At 41.4% G+C, this 23,894-nt stretch overlaps 1 protein-coding gene across 1 annotated transcript in view; it reads right to left on the bottom strand.

Moving 5' to 3' along the window:
• The window catches only part of SIK3 (SIK family kinase 3), a 256,996-nt gene that overhangs the window by 32,853 nt on the left and 200,249 nt on the right, over positions 1–23,894 (bottom strand). Inside the window, 2 exon segments of the mRNA XM_032640277.1 lie at positions 17,989–18,112; positions 18,667–18,791. Of these exon segments, the coding sequence (XP_032496168.1) occupies positions 17,989–18,112; positions 18,667–18,791 (249 nt within the window).

Genomic DNA, 23,894 nt, shown 5'->3' with positions numbered 1-23,894 from the left:
AAGAGTTTCGAATGTCCTTCTGAAGAGATTCAGTTATCTTACAAGGTCCTCAAAATAGTTCCTCCCTCCTCTATTCACTCCTACGTGCATAGTAAGGCTTTCAGCTTAGGGTCCAAAGCGCTCATCAAAACTCAAGGAATTAGATGTTCTGATGGTTCCAGGTGTGGGGAGAAAGGCACAGGCAAAGAAATGCCTCCCTACCACACACTGGGTCTCTGTTGGCCTTACTGATCATCTTCTCTGCGTTGTTTAAACATTCGCGGGTGTGTACAACTGGGCTCTGAGCTAAAGAGATTCAGATCAAGAGACATCTCTCTCGGGGAGCTCATGCTACAGAACATATTGCAAAAAGAATGACGGTTTCGAAATCAAGACGCCTATATTCTGATTTCAAAACCACCCTCTTATTTCTAAGCTTTCTCATCTGTAAATTGGGGGTTTTGAGGATGAAGGTGGTGATGATGATGATAGAAACAGCAGTATTAAGATACTCTTCTGAGCACTTTACACAATTATTTTTATCTCATTCAATCCTCACAGCAATCCTAGGAGGAAGGAACTATCATTCTCATTTCGGAGATGGTAAAAATTAGGTGCAGGGAAGTCAAGAAGCTTGTCGAAGGCCACATAATAGGTCAGATTTCAAACCAGACAGTCTCTTTGGTTGGTGCTCTGATCCACACCCTATCTCACCCAGAACCCGCAAAACAAAGTCCAAAGTCCTTTGACCTCCCTGAGCTCCAGCACACGGGCCTTCTTTCTAGACTGTGTGCGTGCTTCACTCACCCCCTCCAACAGCATTTACACGCGCTGTTTTCCTCAGTTGGGGCGGCCGCTCCCGAACCCTCACTTGGCTGGTTCCTTGTCATTTGGGAAAGGGCTTAAATGTCACTTTCTGAGAAAGATCTTCCCTGGCCGCCTCATCCTCCTCAAGTAGGCTTCCAGTCGCTCTCTATTACATCACACTGATTTTCTTCACACTAATGACTTCTTTGTGAAATCACCTTGTTTACTGCTTATCGTCTAACTCCTCCCCCTGCCCAGGTAAGGTCCACGTCTTTCTTATTGCTGTTTCCAGCACCAAACCTGCAATGCCAAAGATGATTATTACACCTAACAGGAGCTGAACAAACAGCTGCTGAATACGTGAATAAATAAATATTTCTTGAAACTCTAGTCAAACAAGATTGTACTTGTGGAAATGCTTTTTAAAACTATAAAATTCTCTATAAGATACAAAACTGTCTGTTTCTGTTTTACTCCAGCTGTCCTGAAAATAAAACTGGCCAGTGATAATAACAATAATAAATTAAAGAGAATTTAATAAGTTAAAAGACTTTTCATATACAAGGCACTGTGCTTGCCAACTCTATTTCATTTCATCTTCACAACAACCCTATGTTAGATACTGTTTTCAGCCCCATTTATAAAAGAAGAAACAATTAACGTAACCAACCATTGCAACCTAAAGGGCTGAGCTAGGACTTGAGAGCTACGCTCTTGCATATTTTCACGTGGATACAAATCATCTGGTATGTTTTTCCAGAGTAAGTTCCACTCTGAAACCCCACAATTTCTGCACCATTTGGCAAACACCATTCTATATCACCATCGTGAAAGGAATACGAAGAGTAAGACAAATTACTCTTAATGTTTAATTTATTCTAACTTTAAACGAAAATAGAACAAAGCAATATATCCCTACATCAAACTGATATTACAGGAATCATCAATTTGTTCTTGCTTTATGATCAAAAGTATATTCAAATGCAGTGTGGATCTCAAAGGCTGTAGTTCCTATATCCCTATAAAATAAACGCCATCTACAACATTAAGCTTTTATTAAAATTACGTCTCCAGAGTAGCAAGGCTAGACGCCACAACTGTAGTCTCTATGTAGATGATAAATATCGCTGCCACACATCTTTACAGTCTGCAATCACTTGAAAGGAAAAAAGTGTTCTTGATTTAGAAAGTTACTAAAACTGAAGACTCCCGTGTAGGGAGAACGCCTGGGCCTGATTCCAAACCTGGGAAATTATTGTTAGGCCCTCTAGATGGCACTCTACTGTTTTCTTTTGGTTTCCATATAGCATCTAGCGCATGAACGGTAGCCACATTAGTTCTGAATCAGATGACCAAGGCAGAATGATGTTTAGTTACAGGCTCACTTTAAAGCAGAATTCTCAAGGCATTTTATTAAAAACAACAACAACAAAAATTAACACCACTGTAATAAGTCCTGATTAGAAGGTGTATCTGGTTCAATATCAGGATCTTGAAACCTCTATTAAGTCATCCTTAGCCATTATTTGGTTTCAGATGCCTTGAAAAATCTCCAGAAAAATATGAACAAGAATTTATACACAAAAATGTGCGTGTATTTTTAGTCTATTCAAGGAGCCCCCAGAGCCTGTCACAGATTCCGCAGGCGCCTACAGGTCCCAGGCTGAGAACGCCTTGTTGCGGTGGCAACACCTAACGGATACAAGCTCTTATCTGTGTGCCCTATATAACATCCAGCGCCCAAAGGAGCAGAAATCTAACACTCTTCATATGTTGCACAGATGGTAAAGTATGACAAAATGTGGAAAGCCAGGGTATTATTATCAACTCATGTTTCCTAAGTGTCACATATAGCTCAGGAAATTATATTCAAACTAGACTGGAAAGTACCATTCTACATAAAACATGGAAAGAGGGTGAAAACAAAGGAAATAAATGCTTTCAAACCTAATAACACAATTAACCACTGGACAGTCAATTGAAATGAGTGGAAAGAAAATGGGGCCTCAGATCAAAGAGTACAAAACATCATCAACTTTCCCAGATGCCAAAGAGAACTCTATTTTAATGTCAAAAATGTCCCCATCGCTTGTTCCCTCTCAAAGGGCAGACCTTTGCTACTGAACAGAACTGAAGCACTTGGGGCAGTGCAGGAACCCTCGGCTCTGCGTGTTCGCAAGCGCCAAGTGGCCTCTGCGGTGAAAATCGCTGTGGCCCCGCGAAACCTGATGCCACCAGAACCACCAGTGACTAGAGGATGCCCAGCTCAGACCCTGCCCCGCGGCGCTGACAGCATTTGCATGACTCTGTGGAGAGAGGGCTGCCGTATGGGCAGGGTCCTGAAACGGGAATTCAGTTCAGACTGCCATCTCAAGCTGTAATTCCATCTGAGGCGGGGTCTTTAACACCTTTTTTTCTTTTTTGACCTTGATAATAAACAGCTTTCTCTAAGAGGCTGAAAGCATTCAGCCCGAAGGAGAAAATAATAAAGGATGAAGGGGAGTTAAAACCCAACTTCAAATTCACCCAAGATAGTTAACAGAAGCTCTGCCTCTAGTTTCCAAGATAGAAGAAATAAACAGAATAGCTTAAGAAAGAAGTTCCTGACTAAAACTTTGAAAACATGTCCCCCGAAGACAGGGTAAAGGTCATGAGGCTGATTTATCTTGGAGAAGAGAAGGTGTAGGCAGGAAGGGGCACACTGGGTGTTCTTCAAGTATCTGAAAGATATTTATACAGCAGACAATGTGCATTTATATTTTGCTGCTCCAGGGCCCTGAATTTGGAATAATTATCAGTAACAAGTTCAATTTAGGAGAAATCTTTCTAATTATCAGAATTGATCCAAAGTACTTGATCAAGGTCCTAGGGATCTAAGGAGGGGCCCCTTAGGGAAGTGAGGGGGGCAGTCAAGTACGCAGGGCCATACCTGGAGCACAGCTAATTTTATTTATTTTATACATTAGTATTCTTAGTAAGGTTTTATTTAAAAAATTAAGTCCAGGGACTTCCCTGATGGCACAGTGGTTAAGAATCTGCCTGCCAGGGGTGGTGGTATGATGAATTGGGTGATTGGGATTGACATGTATACACTGATGTGTATAAAACTGATGACTAATGAGAACTTGCTGTATAAAAAAATAAATTAAATAAAATTTAAAAAAAGAATCCACCTGCCAATGCAGGGGACACAGGTCCGAGCCCTCGTCCAGGAAGATCCCACATGCCGTGGAGCAACTAAGCCCGTGCACCACAAGTACTGAGCCTGCACTCTAGAGCCCGCGCACCACAACCACTGAGCCTGCGTGCCACAACTACTGAAGCCCGCACGCCTAGAGCCCGTGCTCTGCAACAAGAGAAGCCACCGCAATGAGAAGCCCACGCACCACAATGAAGAGCAGTCCCTGCTCGCCGCAACTAGAGAAAGCCTGCGCGCAGCAACAAAGACCAATGCAGCCATAAATAAATAAATAAATTAAAAAAATAAAGAACCCCCCCCACCTTTAAAAAAAAAAAAAGAAAGAAAATTAAGTCCAGAAGCAACTGAATAGGATGAACTCTTTGGTCCCCTCCAACTCCAAAAACCATGTAACTATGAAAAGGGAACAATTTGACCTGAAATAGTATCCTTATTGTCACGAGAAATGTCTAATCAGAGGCTGGCATTTGAGATGTCGTTAGAAGGGCCCCCAGTATTAGGTGTGAAGAAGACTTGGGATCCTTGAACGTCTCAGTGAACTCTGTGTCCCCAGGGCCCGCATAGCACACGGTATGTAACAGGTTCTCAGTAATGCCAGTTGAAAGAAACACGGGACTAGGTGACTGCTACAATTCCTTCTAACAACTTTAATAATCTGATTCCAAGAGCCCACAATAGAACAGGCATTCTCCATGCTTCAAGCTAGAAAAAGCAGCCAACTAAGATGTGGCACTGTTTGGGGGCAAAAGCCTGGGTCAGATGATTTCCAAGGCCTCCCCTTGCAGCTTTAGAGTTCTTTGTCTCATTCACACAGAGGGTACTTACTCACTGATCTTTTCTGAGGCTGCACAGAATAATATGTAAGTCAGATTACCACGTGAGGAGACGTCTGCATGTGGCCTAGCCATAGCGTCTAGGTTATGGTACAACAAACCAAAACAGCTCCTGGCAGATAAATCTTCTCCATAAACCCTGTGGATGTGTCCGAAAGTATTAATAATGTATCCTTAGCCTCTTAAGAGAGTGAGGGTGAGAGAAAGAAAAGAGTGGAAAACAACACACGGAAGGAGGGAATGAAAGATTAATAGAGCAATTCATTCAAAAATATTATTTAATAATAATTACTAACATTTACCGAGCACTGTAAAAGAGCTAGGCAGAGTGCTAATTAAAATAAATTAACCCTTTAAGTTAATTTAAGCATTTAATTCACACACTAATGCTTATTAGTATTATAAATATTTCACAAGTAAGGAAATTAACAATCAAGTAAGTTAAGAAACTTGACCAGATAATAAGAGGCAAAACCAGGATACAAATTCTGGTCAGTGTTATGCCAAAGCCATATAATACCTAAATTACTTGTTGATGTATTAGGTAGTAGCTAGAGTATCTTTATGAAAACATATCAAATCAATTTCACTCCTCTTCCAAAAGATCAAATGCCATGTAGTCACCACAGGTTCTATCACGATAAGAGTCACCTATAAGCCAAGTTCATAGAAAGTGGGCTAGGTGGTAACTTCATTGTCAGAAGGCTATGAACAGCTGGAAAACAGTGTTACGGGGAATGGCAAGTTGCATTACGGTGAACTGAGAAGGCGGGGACACGATGGGGAGGCTGAAATGCACTACAGAAGAGTGAGCCTGGTTTATATACTCTGGCTGTTGCGTGGTGACGGGGACTGGATGGAAGGCTGGCAACGACAGGCTTCCCCAGTCAAGGGATCACAGGCAGAAGGCGCAGGCAAAAACTCAGGAACTGGCCCTCAGAGTCTGCAGGCTGATCCCATGATGGAGGCAATGCCAACTGTCCCTTAAGCCCTTCAAGTGTGGCCAAAGTACGGGACATGCAAAGCAACCATTTTCAGCTCTGTGGGCAGAGGAGTGGTCTGAAAGGAACTGAGTCACAGATTCTTTCTGACCACATAAAACTGCTTGGAGCTGGGGGAACAGAAGACATCTGTGTGCCAGGAGGCATGGGAAGAATGCGAGGAAGAAGCAGTCACCCAGGAAATTCATGCTTCTTACAGGTCCTTGGAAGAGGGTATGGTGTGGTGTCTCACGTCCTCTTTCCAGTCAATACTAGGTGTGTTCAAAGGTAATGCCAAAACATGTAGCCCAAGAGCTCTTTATTTTCAATAACTTTAACAAACTTCTTAATAAGGTTTAATTCTCCTGAGCAATTCAAATTTCAAAGAGAGCACTATTTTTCTCAAATCTCAAAACTCCAAAAGAGAAACAAAAATAAATTGGCTAAAATTAAAATGTCTGTTTCCCTGAAAAATGAATTAACTTCATTTTTTTTTTTTTTGGTAGGCGGGCCTCTCACTGCCGTGGCCTCTCCCATTGTGGAGCACAGGCTCCGAACGCGCAGGCTCAGCGGCCATGGCTCACGGGCCCAGCCGCTCCGCGGCACATCACATGGGATCTTCCCGGACCGGGGCACGAACCCGTGTCCCCTGCATTGGCAGGTGGACTCTCAACCACTGCGCCACCAGGGAAGCCCAACTTCATATTTTTTTTAAAAAAGTTACATGGCACTAAAGTCTTAACACTTTTCAGAACAAGAATACAATGTGAAATACTGTCTGATTCTGCTCTCCACTTGGCCAGCTCAGGTACCAGTCTGGGGGAGAACTGACACTATTACAGCAGGCAAACAGAACAAGATCGATGACTGGTCTGCAATGACAATCTCTGGATGGAGCACCATGGCTTTGATAAGAATCTGTGTTCTGGACTTACAAATGTTTGTGACTCAGAGCTCCTCTTTAATGCTATCTGACTTTTCCAAAAGAAAAAAAGAAAAGAAAAAGTCTGTCATAATGTCCTGATCCTGTCATAATCATGGCTAAAAAAGTGTGCTATCTTGCAATGTCATGATCCCTACAGAAATAATTAAAAAGAAACTCAATAAGAAATCATAGGTGTTTTTGCCAAGATAACTTCTTTTGGTATGAAGATGGCCAGAGTTAGGAATCCTCACTCTGCTTGTGGACTAAGTCCTAGAAATGATATTTTTTAACATGCCCAAGGAAACCCTGTCATTGTCAGCTGTCAGCCGACAAGGTCAAATCTATCTTACATAGCAACTATTTTAAAATCTAAACAAAGTAGACAAATGGTCTTAAAATAAGACATTTCTATGTATAAAGAACATACACTGAATGCACTGTCATATACCTGCCTTGAGAGATCACATAAATGTTAAGTACAATCATACAAAATACAGGGTTTTTGTTGTTGTTACAATGAAGTTTTGTTATACTGGATATTGCTAGAACAATGGTGCTGTAGGTATTAGAAGATTTTTACTCTATAGAAATTAAATTTTGATACTTTACTGTTACAATAGAAAATGCATAAACATTTCTAACTTGTATTTCTAACTTTAAAGTGATAGTCAATACCACAGTTTTACGCAATGAAAGAAAATACACAATCTTGGAATTAACTCTAACAGAACTTAATCTGTAATAATGTTGGTTGTGATAAGATTTGACTCATAATAAACAAGCACTGAGATCAGCTCCTCTAAAAGAAGTGACACTGAGGAAAAAAATGTCTTGTTTTGAAGCCATTTGCTTTTAGTTCTTTCGGGGAGAGAAAAATGGGAGTCCCAGTACCAAAGCATTCCATAAAATTCCTACAAGGATAGCCCAACAGGAAGAGATCAGACAAGGAAGTGGAGAGTGATTTAAATACAAATTCTACCACACTGGTTTCTGCAAAATATTATCAGAATGTTCTGGAATAGAAATAAAGTTCCTTATGACCAAATCCTGTGAGACACTTTCTATGGTTGAACAGAGGCCAAAGGGAGATGGCTTGGCACAATCTAGCAAATAATGATGGTGCAGATAAGAAAAGCTTCTATTAGGAATCCATAAAGTTAGGCTGAGAGGCTAAAACTTCCATTTTAACAGTTTATCAACCTGAGATAGACTGAGGAGAAAACAACTGTTTGACCCATAGGTATCCATTTATTAGAAAACTAACAGCTATTTCTTGAACTTTGCTTATTTTCAAGGTGGCTGTGATCTTGCCAGAATTAAGATTTAGAAATTAGGAGACGCTGGCTTGAAGGCTGGGGATGACCACATTTACCCCTGACATGCCACACTGTCATACTAGAGTTTTTTAAAATAAAAACTTGTCACTTACACTACCTTATTATTCAAATATATTTTAAGTCCTAATAGCAATCATTACAGTGGAAGAAAACTCTGGTTCAGCTTTACATCAGAGTCCAATACATAGTCCTTGATACTAACACTTTTTTCCAAAAATAATCCAGATGCAGATGGGCAAAGATATCCATTCCAGGACTCTCTGGATACTTGGAATAACCTGTGAGATATGTACTCACTGAGAATTAAAGTACAATCGAAGACAGTTAGGTGGCTTCTGAAGCCAGAGTGCATGGGCTCAAATCTCAGCTCCACACTTCCCAGCTGTGTGATTCTGGGTGTGTTACTTATCCTTACCATGCCTCAACTGTCTTGTCTTATCAAATGACAGGAGCAGCTTACCTCATAGGGTTGTGTTAAATATTCAATAGGTTAATGCAACGGTGTCTGGTACCAAGAAAGTGTTCAATGGATGTTAGCTATTATTCAAATCTCTGGAGTCCTTCCATCTAGAACTTCTTCCCTTACTCTGTTTTCCTCTCTAGGGTTGCTGAAGCTAGGAGACAGTGTGCTTGAAAAGGGTAGTACGAGATAGGGCAGTACCCATATTTACCCCCTGGTTTTCTATCATATTAGGTAAAATCACGGCAGAGCTGGTCAGGGGAGGCTTGCTTAACTCTGAGGTAGCCCTAGCCTCGTTCCTGACACCATGTGGATTTCTGCACTCACTAACATGAAAGCACTATACAGGTTGTCTCCCTAGAGGCTGAGTATACCTTAAAAAAGTACGAGAGAACTGTTTTGAGGACTCTGAGCTCCTTAGTATATGGAGACTGATGGGTGAGTTACTTTAACCTCCCGTCCCAATCCCGCATGCTGTGTGGTTCCTGATGAGTAAGCCAATCAGGGCAAAATTGTTTGCATCTAAGTAGAAGCTTTTTGGCAGTAGCTGCACGGTAGTCTCCATCAGAAGCATAATGTAAGCCTGGGTCCTGCGTTCCCAGGGATAAAATGCTTATGCAGTATTACAATTAATTAAGTCACAGTGAAATCTAATCAATAAAGACTCAAAAATATTGTCCACAAGAGATCTCTATATGCTTGCCTCAATGCATTTTTTTCACTGTAAATTAATCTTCCTTCAGCTAAATATTGGGCTGGCCCAAAAGTTCGTTCGGGTTTTTCCAGAAGATGTTACCAAAAAATCCAAACGAACTTTTTGGCCAACCCAATAAATGACTGATCTTACTATATCTGCTAGCAGGTGATATAAGTGGTAAATAAGACAAACTAGGCTTTAAGAAGTAGGCCTCTGATGGTTTTTAAAAATATACTGGTAGTGACTGAACTTGGTGCTCAAAAACTTTACATTGTTGGCTTCCGTCAGTGGGACCGGAACTCAGAGAAAGCAACTGCTAACATATGTGGCCAGGTCAGGTCTCACCTTCTGCAGAAACTCAAAAAAACAGGAAGGTTCAACTTTGAATGCTTTTATAATTTAGGCTCAGGGTTTTACCTAACTGCTCTCTGGGATGCTCGGAGAAGTTTAATCCAAAAACACTTGCCTAGACCAAATGTATTTTACTTGAGACATTGAAAGCCAACTCTACCGTAGATCAAACCCTTTTAAAAACTAGAAATCACTCGACCTGGTCATTTACATATTAATGTATATAACAAAAGTACGTAAAACCAATTAATAATTCAGATCATCAGTGAGTTACGTATCACTTTAATAATAAAATGCAAGAGTCTGATGGAAGAGTCTATAGGTAAGTGATGATTCAATTTTTCATTAAAAAAAAATTTACTGAATATTTACACCATACCAGTTGCTCTTAAGGCTTACGGGAGGATGATGATGTGTGTGTGAAACACAGTTCTGATATAAAGGAGCTTGCATTCTAGGGAAGAGGAGAGGAAGACACATACATAGCTATTGAACTAGGTAGTATAATATCGATCCCCCTTGAATAAATCCTCTTAAATTTATACCACTGTCATTGCAACTTGAAAGTATGTCTTTAGGATATCTCGGGATGTCCAGGAAGGGAAGGTTGTATCAAACAAACAAGCCTAGGCCTAGAAATATCCACTAATTGGGAGGACACTTCATTCCACACATTACTGACAATAAAGAGACGCTTAGAATTCTTAAACTAACTGTATCCATTTGTATAGCATGGCCTCCCACACAGCTGTAGATACTCTGGAATTCAACTTGGCTAGAAGAAGCTGGACCATGAGGCCCTCCCCACTCGGCCACCCAAATGCTCATTTGAAAAACGACACCAGCTCTGCTGGAGTTTCTAGATCCTTCTGGCAGAAAAATGGATAAACTCAGTTCAAGTCCATGACAACAGCCTGAGAAAAAAAGGATCTTGTTTTTTAGGACTTCCCTCAACTACATTATTATCTGTAGCACAGTAATGGCTGACCTGACAGGCTGGAAAGCGGCTGGCTCCAGCCTCCATATAAAGAATTAACCCTAGGTCTAACGAGGTGCAATTATGCCTAGAAGCTAGAGGTATAATCAGCAAAAAGACTCAGGGACAGACTCTAGGTTTCCTTTACATGAACTTGAAACTTTTTGGTACTTGAAGGACGTCTAAGCTGAGAGAAGACTAAACCATCGTATGCCTTTATCCTTCAGACAGCAGTCTCGAAGGGCCTTGGGATTCAGGCCTACGCTGGTAGGCAAGGCCGAGCACATGTATGTCCCTGAGGGCAGAGAGATCACACTAGTAACACAGCAACCGTCTACTCATTTCCTAGATTGGGTTGTTTGTCACTTCCTGTACTTAATCTTACAAAAAATGTTATTCCTACTTAGGGAATTACTTGTCCAGGATTAAAAAGTGACCGCATTTAGGATAATTATGTTGGTGTTCTATGAGTCTTTAAACTTCCGTGTTAACGTATATCATGTTATAAATATTAGCTCTTCCTAAGTAGTTAAAATGTTACATGGTTTATTTCTAAGCACTAAGACACAATGTGGCTGACAGCAAGGCTAGCTATTTCACCAGCATCCACTATCGGAAGCCAGCTCTGTAAGGCTTGAGTAAAAATCTTTTGCCGTGATGTGGAGGTGGAGGGGAGAACGGATCCAAGTTGCTCACAGGAAACACTGTGGACACTGGAAAAGCAGAGGAAGTGGTTTGTTTACACTGCCCTTTCTTTGCAGCGGTGTGGGGTAGTAGAACAGACACTGAATTTGAGTACTAACTTGGTCACTTATTACCTGTGTGGCTTTAGGCATGTCAACTAATTTCTTTAAAACTTCAGATTCTTAAACTTCATTGGCAAAATGATAAATGCTAGCGTCAATACCAATTCCAGAGTACAATTACATAGCTCAAATTAGATCAAGTATAGGAAATACTTTGTAAACTTGAAAGCCCTAAAGAAACGTAAATTACCGTTATTGATACTATTATTTGAATTATTCGGTAGTGAACACTGTAACAAATCTATGCATGCATGCATTCACTCAGCAAATATTTACTGAGTGCCTACCAGGACCCATGCACTGTCCTGAGCCATGGGAATACAGCAGTGAACAAGAACAAAATCGTATTACAGTCAGGAGGCAGTGGGGATGAGGGGTGGGGACACAGTAAACAAATAAGGTCAGGTAGTGCTAAGTGCCATGAAGAACTGTGAAGCAGAGTTACAGAAAGAGAATGACGGGGGTATCAGGAGAGGTCTCTCTGGGGGGACATTTAAGCAGAAACCTCAAGTTAGGTGAGGAAGCCATGTAAATATGTGAGGAAAGAGGAATGCGTGCACTTGGAAAGTCTGAGAAACAGCAAGGACGCCTCTGTAACTGGAGCTCGGGGCCTAAAGGGAAGAGAAGCAGGAAATGAGATTAAAGAGAGGGGCCAACCACAGTGTGCCTTGTAGGCCATAATAATAATGACTTTTGGAATTGTTTTCTAATAATAATGACTTCTGGAATTGTTTTCTAAGTGTAAATGAAAGTGACTGGAGGGTTTTAAGCAGGATCCTATTTACTATCTACATACTGTTTACTAAATCCTACCACATGCCAGATATTCTGCTAGGCTAGAGACAACTGTGGAAAAAAACCCCCACATTTTGTCTTTACTTTCTCTAAGCTCACAGTCTGGTATGGAAGATATATAATGAAAGAAACGATTACAATGAAATGTTTGGGAAGTCCCATGATAAAACAAAGACTGGTAGAAATTATCTAGATTCTTATTTTTATCACATCTAATTTCTTGCTCTAGAATACAGGAGTGGGTGGCATGGGGTAGGGTAGGGGGAGGAAGAAGTACCCCAGGCAGAGAGAGTTGCTCCAGAGAGTATCACTTGTTCTGGGAACCAGAAGGAAATTAGGGCGACTAGATGTAGAATGGGATCTGGGGCTGCAGAGATAGGCACGAGCCAGGTCACAGAAGTATTACTATGTCATTGTTTTTCAAAAAGCAGTCATGAGATCAATTCAGTAAGCTATAATTAGCATTTTTAATGTAATAGAATGAAATGTATTAGAGTGCACTGCACCTAGTAAAGACAAGTTTTACTTTTTAAAAAAACTTTTGTCCAGCTGTATGTATATATGTATTTTCTAGGTCACTGTATGAAATGTATCTTTTACTACAGTCATGGTCAAAAATGAAGTCAGTGCTCTAGCTGCATTAAGGAGCGAACTGCAGCCTAGAGGCAATGGTAAACCATTGAAAAGTTTAAGCCGGAAAACGATATAACCAAATTTTGTGTGTGTGTGTGTGTGTGTGTGTGTGTGTTGTCGTATATAGTTTAGAAACATTACTCATGCAGCCGTGTGGAGAACGCATTAGAGAGGGATAAGGCTGGAGCCAGGCGTCCATTTAATTGGCTATTATTTAATCCAGGCAAGAGCCACTACAGAAGTGTCTACAGGAATGGAGGGTTGAATCTACAGGATTTGGTAAGTGAGTGGCTGTGGTGATGGTAAGAGAGGAGGAATCAAGGCTAGCTTCTTGGTCAGACGGTGACACCAGTCACTAAGATAGGGAACACAGAATGGAGCAATTCTAGGGAGGGATTAAATTCAGTTTTGAAAATGTTTCCACTGATGTGAATTCAAGACATACAAGTAAAGCTGACTGGTAGCAACTGGTTGGATATATAGCCTCTCATTCCAGAGGAGAGGTCTGGGCCAGAGAGTTACCCAAGTGTTAAATGGGGACTGAACATCACTGTACTCCCTGAAGCCACAGCAGTGAATAAGATGCTCAGAAAGATGGTGTAAAGAAGAAAAGATTTAAAGGATGAACAGAGAAAGAGAAATCTGGCAAACAAGGTGTACTCAGAGAGACAGGAGGAAAACTGCAGAACATGGCATCTGAGAAGCAATGGGAAAAAAAGTGTTTTAAAAAGTAAGGAGTGACTCAACAATAAGAAAACAAACCACCAAATTTAAAAATGGGCAAGGGACTTCCCCGGTGATCCAGTGGCTAAGACTCCACACTCCCAATGCAGGAGGGGCCTGGGTTCGATCCCCTAGTCGGGGAACTAGATCCCACGTGCCGCAACTGAGAGTTCCCGTGCCGCAACTAAGAGTTCCCATGCTGCAACTAAGACCTGGCACAGCCAAATAAATAAATAAATAAATAATTTTTTTAAAAAATGGGCAAAACATTTAGACCTGTCACCAAAGAAGATATACAGATGGTAAACATGCATATGAAATGTTAACCATCATACATCATCAGGGATTACAAATTAAAATAACAAGATACCACTTCACATCTATTAGAAAGGCAAAAATCCAAAGCACTGACAATACCAAATGCTGGTGGAGATGCAAAATGGCACAACCGCTTTGAAAGACACTTTGGTGGTTTCTTACAAAACTAAACATACTCTTATGGTATAATCCGGCAATCACACTCCCTGGTATTTAGTCAGATGAGTTAAAAACTTACATCCACACAAAAACCTGCACACGGATATTTATAACAGCTTTGTTCATTATTGCCAAAACTTGGAAGCAACCAAGAGGTCCATCTGCAGGTGAATGGATAAGTAAACTGTGGTGCATCCAGACAATGGAGTATTATTGAGCATTAAAAAGAAGTGAGCTATTAATCCACGAAAAGACACAGAGGAAACTTATATGCATATTACTAAGTGAAAGAAGCCAATCTGAAAAGGCTACATAATGTATGTTTCCAACTATATGACATTCTGGAAAAGGCAAAACTGTGGAGACAGTAAAATGATCATTGACTGCCAGAGGTTAAGGGAGTGGGAGGGATGAATAGGCACAGAGGATTCTTAGGGCAGTGAAACTGCTCTGAATGATACTATAATGGTAGATACATGTCATTATGTATTTGTCCAAACCCACGGAACGTACAACACCAAGAGTGAGCCCTAGTAAACGATGGACTTTAGATGGTAATCCAATGTAGTGTCGCAGCAGGTTGATGGACCGTAACAAATGTTCTACTTCGATGCCGGATACTGACGGTGGGGGAGGCTATGGGTGTGAGGGGACAGGACGTATATGGGAGCTCTCCGTACTTTCTGCTAATTTTGCTATGAACCCAAAACTGCTCTAAAAGAAAAAGTTTATATTTAACAAAAGAAAGAAAGGAGTGGTGAACTTGTAGCATTTAGCGCTAAATACTGCTGGGCAGTCATTAAGATAAAGACCAAGGATATCCAATAGATTATGACAAGATCACTGGTGACTCCGGCCAGAACAATCCACTCCACCCCTTCTCTGCCTCCTTCCAGAGTAGAACTGCGAAGAGCTGTGTCTGTTTCCTTTCTCCGCTTCCCGTCCACCCCTTTCCGGCTGCATCTACATGGGTCAGGGTTTTACTCCTGTTCCTCCACCAAGGCGGTACTTCAGGGTCATCAGTGATCTCTTTAAACCCGGTATCCAGTTCTGTATGGCTATTAGCATAACTGATGACATTCTGGGCTCCTACCATGCCTCCCGTCCTTCCACTGACCCTACCTAGGACTGTGCTAAGTCACTTCTCTGTCATCAAGGACTCTGTAGTTAATAGCCATTGTTTCATGATCATTAGGTCCAGGTGGCCTCTGTGCTCTGGTGGTCTCCAAACAATGATGAAGACCTTTGCTGACATATTCCTGGTGCCCATTAATAGCCTAGCTACCCATTAATAAATATTGACTTAGGAATGCACTTACTGTTTCCAAGCACATACCCACGCCCCTTAGGTTAACGATAAAATTGTCCCCTTGGCAGTGCACGGTACCGCTATGAGTGCTCCTGGATGGTTGTCTGCCTGATCCTACTTATTCTATGAGTAAGCTACCCTATAATAAACTGACCCATTGATCACCTGGAGCTGCCTACCTTGTTTTTTGGTCTCAAGATGCCTTCTCAGTTCAATGGGTGCTTTCCGTTCCCTCCGTCCTCCAACAAGTTCTTAGTCATCTGATGTATGAGCAGCACCCCCCCAGTTCCTCATTCCCTCCTCCTTGACACATTCTCTCCACTTGTTTTCTAGAACAGAGGACTCTCTGGCTTACCTTACTAGCAATTCCTATGCGGATCCCTCTTCACGTTCCTGATCTCTGAATATTAGTGTATCCCAGAGATTAATCCTTAGACCTCTTCTCTTCTCTGCAATCATGGCCTAAAAAGTGACCTTATCTCAGAGCTTAAAATACTGTATTATCTACATACTGATCATTCCCAAATGTGTATCACTAGCCCACCGCTCCCAACTAAGGTACAGTCCTATATTCAACTGCCTATACAATATCTCAACTTAGATGTCTAATGGGCATCTCAAACTAACACATATAAAATATCTCTCCATTCCCATCTCTGTTAGCAGTAAATCCATCCTTCCAGTTGCTCAAGCCAAAACCCCTGGATTATTAATAATTACTTTTTCTCTCTCACATCAAATCCCACATATATGTTGTTGGAGCCAGACTGCCTAGGCTCAAATTCTAGTTTAGTCACTTAGTAGCTGTGTTATCTTGGGAAAACTGCTAAACATCTCCTGGCTTCAGTTTTATCACCTATAAAATGGGGGTAATACTCCCATGTATCTTACAGGGTTGTTAAAGTAATTAAATGAGTTAATGTTTGCAAAATGCTTGAAACAGAGCCTGCCACACAGTACATACTATCTCTCTCTCTTTTTTTTTTTTAATATTTATGTATTCATTTATTTGTTTAGGCTGCACCAGGTCTCAATTGTGGCATGATGGATCTTCGCTGCGGCATGTGAACTCTTAGTTGCGGCATGCAGGATCTAGTTCCCCGACCAGGGATCGAACCTGGGTCCCCTGCATTGGGAGCGTGGAGTCTTACTCACTGGACTGCCAGGGAAGCCCCAGTATTATCTCTTGAATCTGACGACTTCTTACCATCCCCACCTCTACACCCCAGTCTGGGAACTAGCCACCAATATCTCTCACGTGGATTACTGCAAAAGTCTCCTACTAACTGGTCTCCCTCCTTCAGCCCTTGAACCTTTCAACCAACAGAGCTGCCAAAGTGATTTCTTTAAAACACAAAAGTCACCGTAAAGTTCTTTAGATATTTTTGCATGTTTGAAAATATTCATAATAATAGTTAGAAAAAAACGAAAAGTCAGATAATATCATTCCTCTGTTAAAATCCTCTGATCCTTTGCATTTCACTCAGAGTGAAAAAGGCCTTAACGCTGACTGACTAAGCCCTCAAAGTGAGCTCTCTGTTGCCTCTCTGATGGCATCTCTCCTGTCCCCTCACTCATTCCTTTCCAGCACAGAGGCTTCCATTCTGTTCCTTAGACACCCAGTCATGCTCCCTCACTGGGGCCTTTCTACCTGCCGTCCCCTCAGCTTGGAAAGCTCTTCCTCAGACTGCACGGCTCACGCCCTCGCCTTCTTCAAGCCTTCGCTGTAATGTTGACTTCTCAGTGAAGGGGTTCCCTGACATACCTTTCCAAATAACCACCCAGCCACCATCCCTAACACCTCTTCTCTATTTTATTTTTCTCACAGCTTTTTTCTAAAATGCATTTTAGAAATCAAATTTCTGAAATTTATTCTAGATGCAATTCTCATTTATTCTAAAACGTAATTCCCATGTGCTTACAGTGTGTTGCCAACCCAGCGGACATACACTCTGTATGCTGTTCCTTAAAGTGAAATCATGATTAGGCAAAACTAAATAGATTGCTTACAGCATTGTCTCCAAAATGTTCTTAAGTGCACAGAGATGGTGATGAAACACTGTAGGTTCTGGGTGTCTGGTGTCTGTCTTCAGTGTTAAATTCTTCTAAGAGCTACTTACCCTATTGCCCACTCATTTAAAAAGTACTTTTTGAGTCTGGGGGATAAATGTCATAGAGGCACGAAAGGTAGTAGCAGCAAGATTAAGATGCAAAGCCTGCTTTATCCTTGGCATTTATTACCCCATCTCAATGGGGCCCCAGTAAATAGAAATATCATCCTGAAAAAGGGTGAGAGATGAGGTGAAGACGGGTGAAACTACTACGACTACTGCTACTATGCGATGTACCTATTAACTTTACACACATTCTTTAATTTAGTTCTCATAGTTGTAGCCCTCACAAAACTGTCAGCCATTTATTGATGAGGAAACTGAAGCTCAGAAAGACGTAGTAGTCTGCCACACCACACTGGTAGTCCTATGTAGAGCCCAGAGCCAAACTCAGGACGGTTATCTGATGCCAAAGCCTAGATGCTCTGTTCCTATAGAACCTTGCCTCTGGAGGTGTCAATTCAGCAAACTGGAGCCAGAAAAGGTGGTTAAATGGGCAATTTATACTCTGTCACTCAATTCCTGGGATAACTTAGCATGTCTAATGTTCCATGAACCCAGTCATAGCTGTGTGATGGCAACTCCCTTACCTGTGGACATAAAAAATGGGATGCGGAACTTTCCACTCAACACCCGGGCCCGCAGATTCTGCAGTGTGCTCCCATCAAATGGCAGGGCACCACACACAAGCACATAGAGGACGACTCCGAGGCTCTGCATCCCAAACAGAGAGTACGTACAATTAATCACATCAGAGGAAACAAAAAAGGCCATTATGGTATGTGTATGAAGATAATGGTGAGTCATGCACGAGATAATGGAACAAACTTTTTCTTCTTTTTTTATGAGAAATAATATGGGGCATTGTCAAGGCCAATCATCTTTAGAATAGTCAGCATTCTTCTTTGCTTCCAGACATTACTTTTTGGGAACATAACTAGAATTTCTCTCAGTACTCATCCTAGGGAGAACACAAGTGGCAACAACAGAAAGAATTTCTGTTCTTGGCAAGGGTACCCATCCAAGTTTGCCCTAGGGATTTTTTTTTTTTTTTTTTTTTTTTTTTTTTGCAGATGCAAAGGGGGAGGTTGAACTCCGTGGCTCAGTCCATAAGACAAAGGTTGAAGAACAGACTGCACCAAGAATTGGGAATTCAAAGAACAGGTGATCAGTTCTAGTGCAGTACTACGTGTTGTCCAGGATGAGGACAGCTGTCATCAGTCAAGGGTAACTAATGCTATGGGGTATAAGGGAAGGCAGTCACATACCCAGATGTCCACTTTGGGCCCGTCATATTCCTTTCCTTCAAAGAGTTCAGGTGCAGCATAGGGAGGGCTGCCACACCAGGTCTTTAGCAGCTGCCCAGGAGTGAAGAGGTTACTGAAGCCAAAATCTAGAAAGACAAATGGATATAACTCATGTTATCTTTACCCAGTGAATACTAGTTTCTACTCAATAGAATAAAGGTTCTGGATCCTTAAGTGTGAATATCAAACACGAAAAGAGAACCTTTAGAAATTATATAACCAGCTGTTTAAATTTAAAGTAATAGTGAAATAGAAATACAGATGGGCTGGAATGCAAAAGACGCGTGGTTAACTAAAAGTAAATATGATTGGTTTATGTCAGCAAAACCAGCACCGTTTCCTTCATAAATCTGGACTGAGTGAGGTGAGTGGTATTTATTTACGAACAAAAATAAAATTGGATAATGATTGATATTAAGACCACGTCAGAATCGGTAAATACATGTTAAGTCTACTCACCTGGACCCAGGATTTTCAGATTACTTTTACTTCTTATGACAAACACATTTATGACCACTAGAGATATAGTGAACTTAAAAATTAGACAAAGTGACTTTATTATCATTAAGGTGGCTTATTCAAAATAAAGAATATGCAACTTATTTACAAACAAACCACAAACACTTACTATTTTAACTTCAACTCCTTTTGTGCTTCAACTTCCCCCCTCCCACTGTCTGAAGAGAGTTGATGGGAGATAGGAGGGGTGTGGTTTGGGGAGGAATACCAAAAGAAAGTGAACAAGGATGGCAGGCAAAGGATAGAGTCTCGCTGACTTATAAATACTTTTATGCACACAGATATTTAGATGAACAACGTGCAGGTACGACAGGCTAGAGCTCCCTCCTGCCCCCAGGCCTACCACATTCCCATAGTCCCAGCAGCTGAAGACTCTGGGCACCTCCCTACTCTCGGAAACACTCCTCCCTTTCCTAGCTTTACTCTCGTTGACAACTTGGCCTCCTTTTGCTATTTGCTTTTCTTCTTCCTACCTTCTCCAGAAGGTGTTTTCTAGTAAAGCATGTGCTGATTTTGACTATCGCTCCTTGCCCTGTATTTTCTCAGGGCCAGCTCTTCTGGTCCCACAGCTTCCACTCTCATTTGTTTGGTAATGATTCTCCAAATTTATATCTTTGGCCCTGGTACCATGCTTAAGTTCCTGACAAGAACTTCCAGTACTTGCCTGGGAAGAAACATCTCAAATTCCGCATTTTCCAAAATCAAACCTGCTCTTCCAGCAATGTTCCCACGTTCATTCATGGCACTACCTCTGCGTCACCAGGAGCACTGGCGTCTTCGCTCCTTGCTCCTTCTCATCTCCATTTCAAACCGGAGGTGCAGCTTTTACTGCTTCTACCCTGTAAGTGTGTCTTGAACCTATCTCCTTCTTTCCATTTCCATTCCTCCCACCTCAGTTCACACTCTTATCATCTCTGACCTCGAGTGATGCTCTTGCTTACTACCCTCTATTTCATTTCCCTCTAAGCCACCCATTCGTAGCACAGTGAACGTGACACAAATCACATCGTGCTGCCTGCTTGCTCAAAAACATTCGGTGGCTCCCTTCTGCTTACAGAACAGTCTAGCCCTCTTAGCATTGTCACTTAAAGGTCCTCAGGACCCAGCTCCACCCAACCTTTCCAACTCACTCCTAGCCATTCTAGCATCACTAGACTATGCACAGCTTATGTGCCTCTCTTATGCTACTTACTCTCCGTGCCATGCTTTTTCCCTTCCTTGCCACATTTGAAAGCGCACTCATTTTCAAGGCCCAGTCAAATATTACTTCCTGTATGAAGTCTTAACTGACTCCCACCACAAAATACCATGCCAGTGGCTTCCTCCTCTCTGCTTCCATGGCCCTTTGCTTATACCTCTACAGCCCAATTACAACTCTGCCTCATGCTATACTTAGTTGTATTATGTGTTTATACCCTCCACTAGTTAGTAAATGGGAGGGATATCGTTTTATTTATCTTAGTCTCCACACAGTGTTTTCATACATAGCAGGGACTCAAGAAAGGGTCACTAAATTAAACTGCAATAAAACTGCAATAAAATCACTGGGCCAATCCTCTTGTCACCTCCTGGCTACTGGAGCCTTTTCATACTGACTGGCAGCTGGCCAGCTACTAGAGCCTCTACCTCCCAGCCAGCCCTCCTAAGGTTGTAAAAAACTTAATGATCACAAGGGGCTTAGAGGTCAGAGCCATCATCAAAATCACTATAGCTACTTCAAGGAGAGAAATCCAATACTCTCATTCATCAATGCAAGATAAATGCCTCTTCTGCCAAGTCTTCCTGAATCTCCTGTAAGAAATGTCCTCCACCTACTATCTCTGCACTCCCTTATTACTTTGTATTCCTCCTTTATTTTGGGTATTTACATATATAAATATCCTATTCTTCTAGCTCCTTAAAAATATCCTCTCTCTCTAGTAGAGGTCTACCCCATCTCTCCCTAGTTCCTTAAAAATACCTGTTTCATCTCTGACTCTCTCACATTACCTAGCATACTGTTTAATTTAAACACAGTAGGCACTTAACAAATGTTAATTATGAATGCAACTGCAATTAAAGCCCTACCAACTAACCTACAACTTTTGAAACCCAGTACTTTTAATTTATAAGTTCAAGTCTGCATGCACTGACACCTGTTTTTCTTAAGAGACTGGCGATAGGTTGCTAAAAATCCCAACAAATGAGATTCAGCAGAGCAGGTATCTTTGGGAATTATCCAGAAAGAGGGCTCTTGATATATCTTTTAATTGGTTGGCAAAGACCTTCACCAGGTCCTTTCCCACGACTAGCCTTCTCTGCACAGCGAGGAAGACGTGCTGATGGAGTCTGTAATAACTAATGGACTCTGACACTGGTGTGACTGGATAGCAAAGTCCAGAAGAGTCATGGAGTATTCTGCTTGTGTTTTGAATGGAGAATGCAACAGGGCAGGCAGTGAATTAAAACCACTTGATTTTAAAACTTCCTAATAAGCAGCTTAAAGTACATAGGAAATCTGTCATTTTGAACAATGAATGCTCTATCTACAATTAGTAACCTTTCTATGATTTTACTCTGTCAGGCAGGAGGAGGCACAGACTTAATGGCAAGAGCTTGTTTTTTAGTCTACCAAACAGGAAACCTTTACAAAGGAAACAATATTAAAGGAAACCATCTTCAGCGATGGTTATAGGCTTAGATTGCTATTAGGTGTTTATATGAGACATGAGTGTGCAGGAATGAATGACATGATCAGGGCCTGACATCTAGAGATGCCACATCGGGGGAAACACCTGCTTCCAGAGCATGTTACAGCCACACAGCTGCCCTCAACAGCTAGACCCAATGACCGACAGCAAGATTTCAGTAAGATTCAACGAGAACCCCCCACCAGCAGCTCACTCCTGTTTCCTATTACAGAAAGCAAAAACCCTTTAGTCTTGTAAACCTGTCATGGGGTCTCCTCTAATCATTCCAAGTATTGTTTCTTACTCCTAACCCTAAAGTGTTGCACATTTAAGCAAAATTTATTTTGCCATGCTTGCTATGACACTTGTCGGAATGGACTTGTTCATCTTCTTTTGGCTCAGGAGCTTAGCCAAATGTCTTTCAGTCTTTACTAAAGCTTCTTATTCCTAATGTCTCTTTCACGGTCTCCAAGTTCCTCCATTATCTTCACTCATGTATTTAACATGTATTTCTGGAACCCTTCCAATCAGTAGAGCAATGTGTTGGTTCCTATGAAAGAACCAAAGGCAGAAAAGATATGTTCCTATGGAAGGACTCAGAAAGAAAGCAGAACTCAAGCTGAGTGGATTGGAGCTAGAGAAGCAGAGGGGGATATGGAAAGGGTTTTCTAAGTGGTGGCTGGGCAAAAGCAGAGTAAAGGCAGATCGCTTGGAACTAGCGTGCTAAGTTGAAGCAACAGTAAAGAAACTGCCCTGGGTATGGCGTAGGGTTCACCAGAGGCATATGGCAAAAAATAACCATCACACAGTAGCAACAGGCCAGACAAAAATATAGCTTTAAGTGATAGAACAAGGACCCTAGATTCCACCATGTGGACTTTTCTTTCTTTCCTTTTCTCTGTTTTCCCCAAATTTACAAATGTTATTAGATTTCAGATACAAAGAATTTGATTATGAATTAATTATAATCTTTGGTTCCTGGCACATTCTCACCATTGCTCCACATGAGGCCTGCTTTTATTTATATTTAGACTCTTTTTCTACAGCCTTATTATATAAAATCCGACCCATTTAAAGTGTACTTGCGTGGTTTTTAGTGTATTCAAGAGTTGTACACCATTACCTCAATCAATTTTAGAACATTTTCATCAACCTAAAAAGAAACCCTGTACCATAGCAGTCACTCTCCATTTCTCCCCCCTCAACTCTCCCACCAATGCCTCCGCCCTAGACAATCACTAATCAACTTTCTGTCTCTATGGATTTGACTATTCTGGACATTTCATATAAAAGGAATCACACAATATGTGGTCTTTTGTGACTGGCTTCTTTCAATCAGCATAGTGTTTCAAGGTTCATACACATTGTAGCATCTATCACTAGTTCATTCTTTTTTTAATTGCTGAATAATATTCCATGGTAAGGAACACACCACATTTTATGTATCCATTCATCAGCTGATGGGTATTTAGGTTGATTCTTTTTTTTTTTTTTTTTTGGTACTATGAATAATGTTGCTATGAACATTCACGTAAGTTTTTTTTGTGGATGTGTTTTCATTTCTCTTGGGTATATACCTAGTAGTGGAACTGCTGAGTCATATGGTAACTCCATGTTTGGTCTTCTCAGGAACTGCACAAACCCTTATCTGAAGTGGCTGCAACACTTTACATTCCCATCAACAATGTACAAGAGTTCCAATTTATCCACATCCTTCCCAACACTTTTTTTTTTTTTAATTTTTGGCTGCATTGGGTCTTCATCGCTGCACGCGAGCTTTCTCTAGTTGTGGTAAGCGGGGGTTACTCTTCGTTGAGGTGTGCGGGCTTCTCATTGTGGTGGATTCTCTTGTTGCGGAGCACAGGCTCTAGGCCTGCGGGCTTCAGTAGCTGTGGCGCGCGTACTCTAGAGCACAGGCTCAGTAGCTGTGGCGCATGGGCTTAGTTGCTCCGAGGCATGTGGGATCTTCCTGGACCAGGGCTCAAACCTGTGTCCCCTGTG

The sequence above is a fragment of the Phocoena sinus genome, chromosome 8, assembly GCF_008692025.1.
Source record: "Phocoena sinus isolate mPhoSin1 chromosome 8, mPhoSin1.pri, whole genome shotgun sequence".
NCBI classification, from domain to species: Eukaryota; Metazoa; Chordata; class Mammalia; order Artiodactyla; family Phocoenidae; genus Phocoena; species Phocoena sinus.
This window is presented reverse-complemented; position numbering and strand designations above follow the sequence as displayed.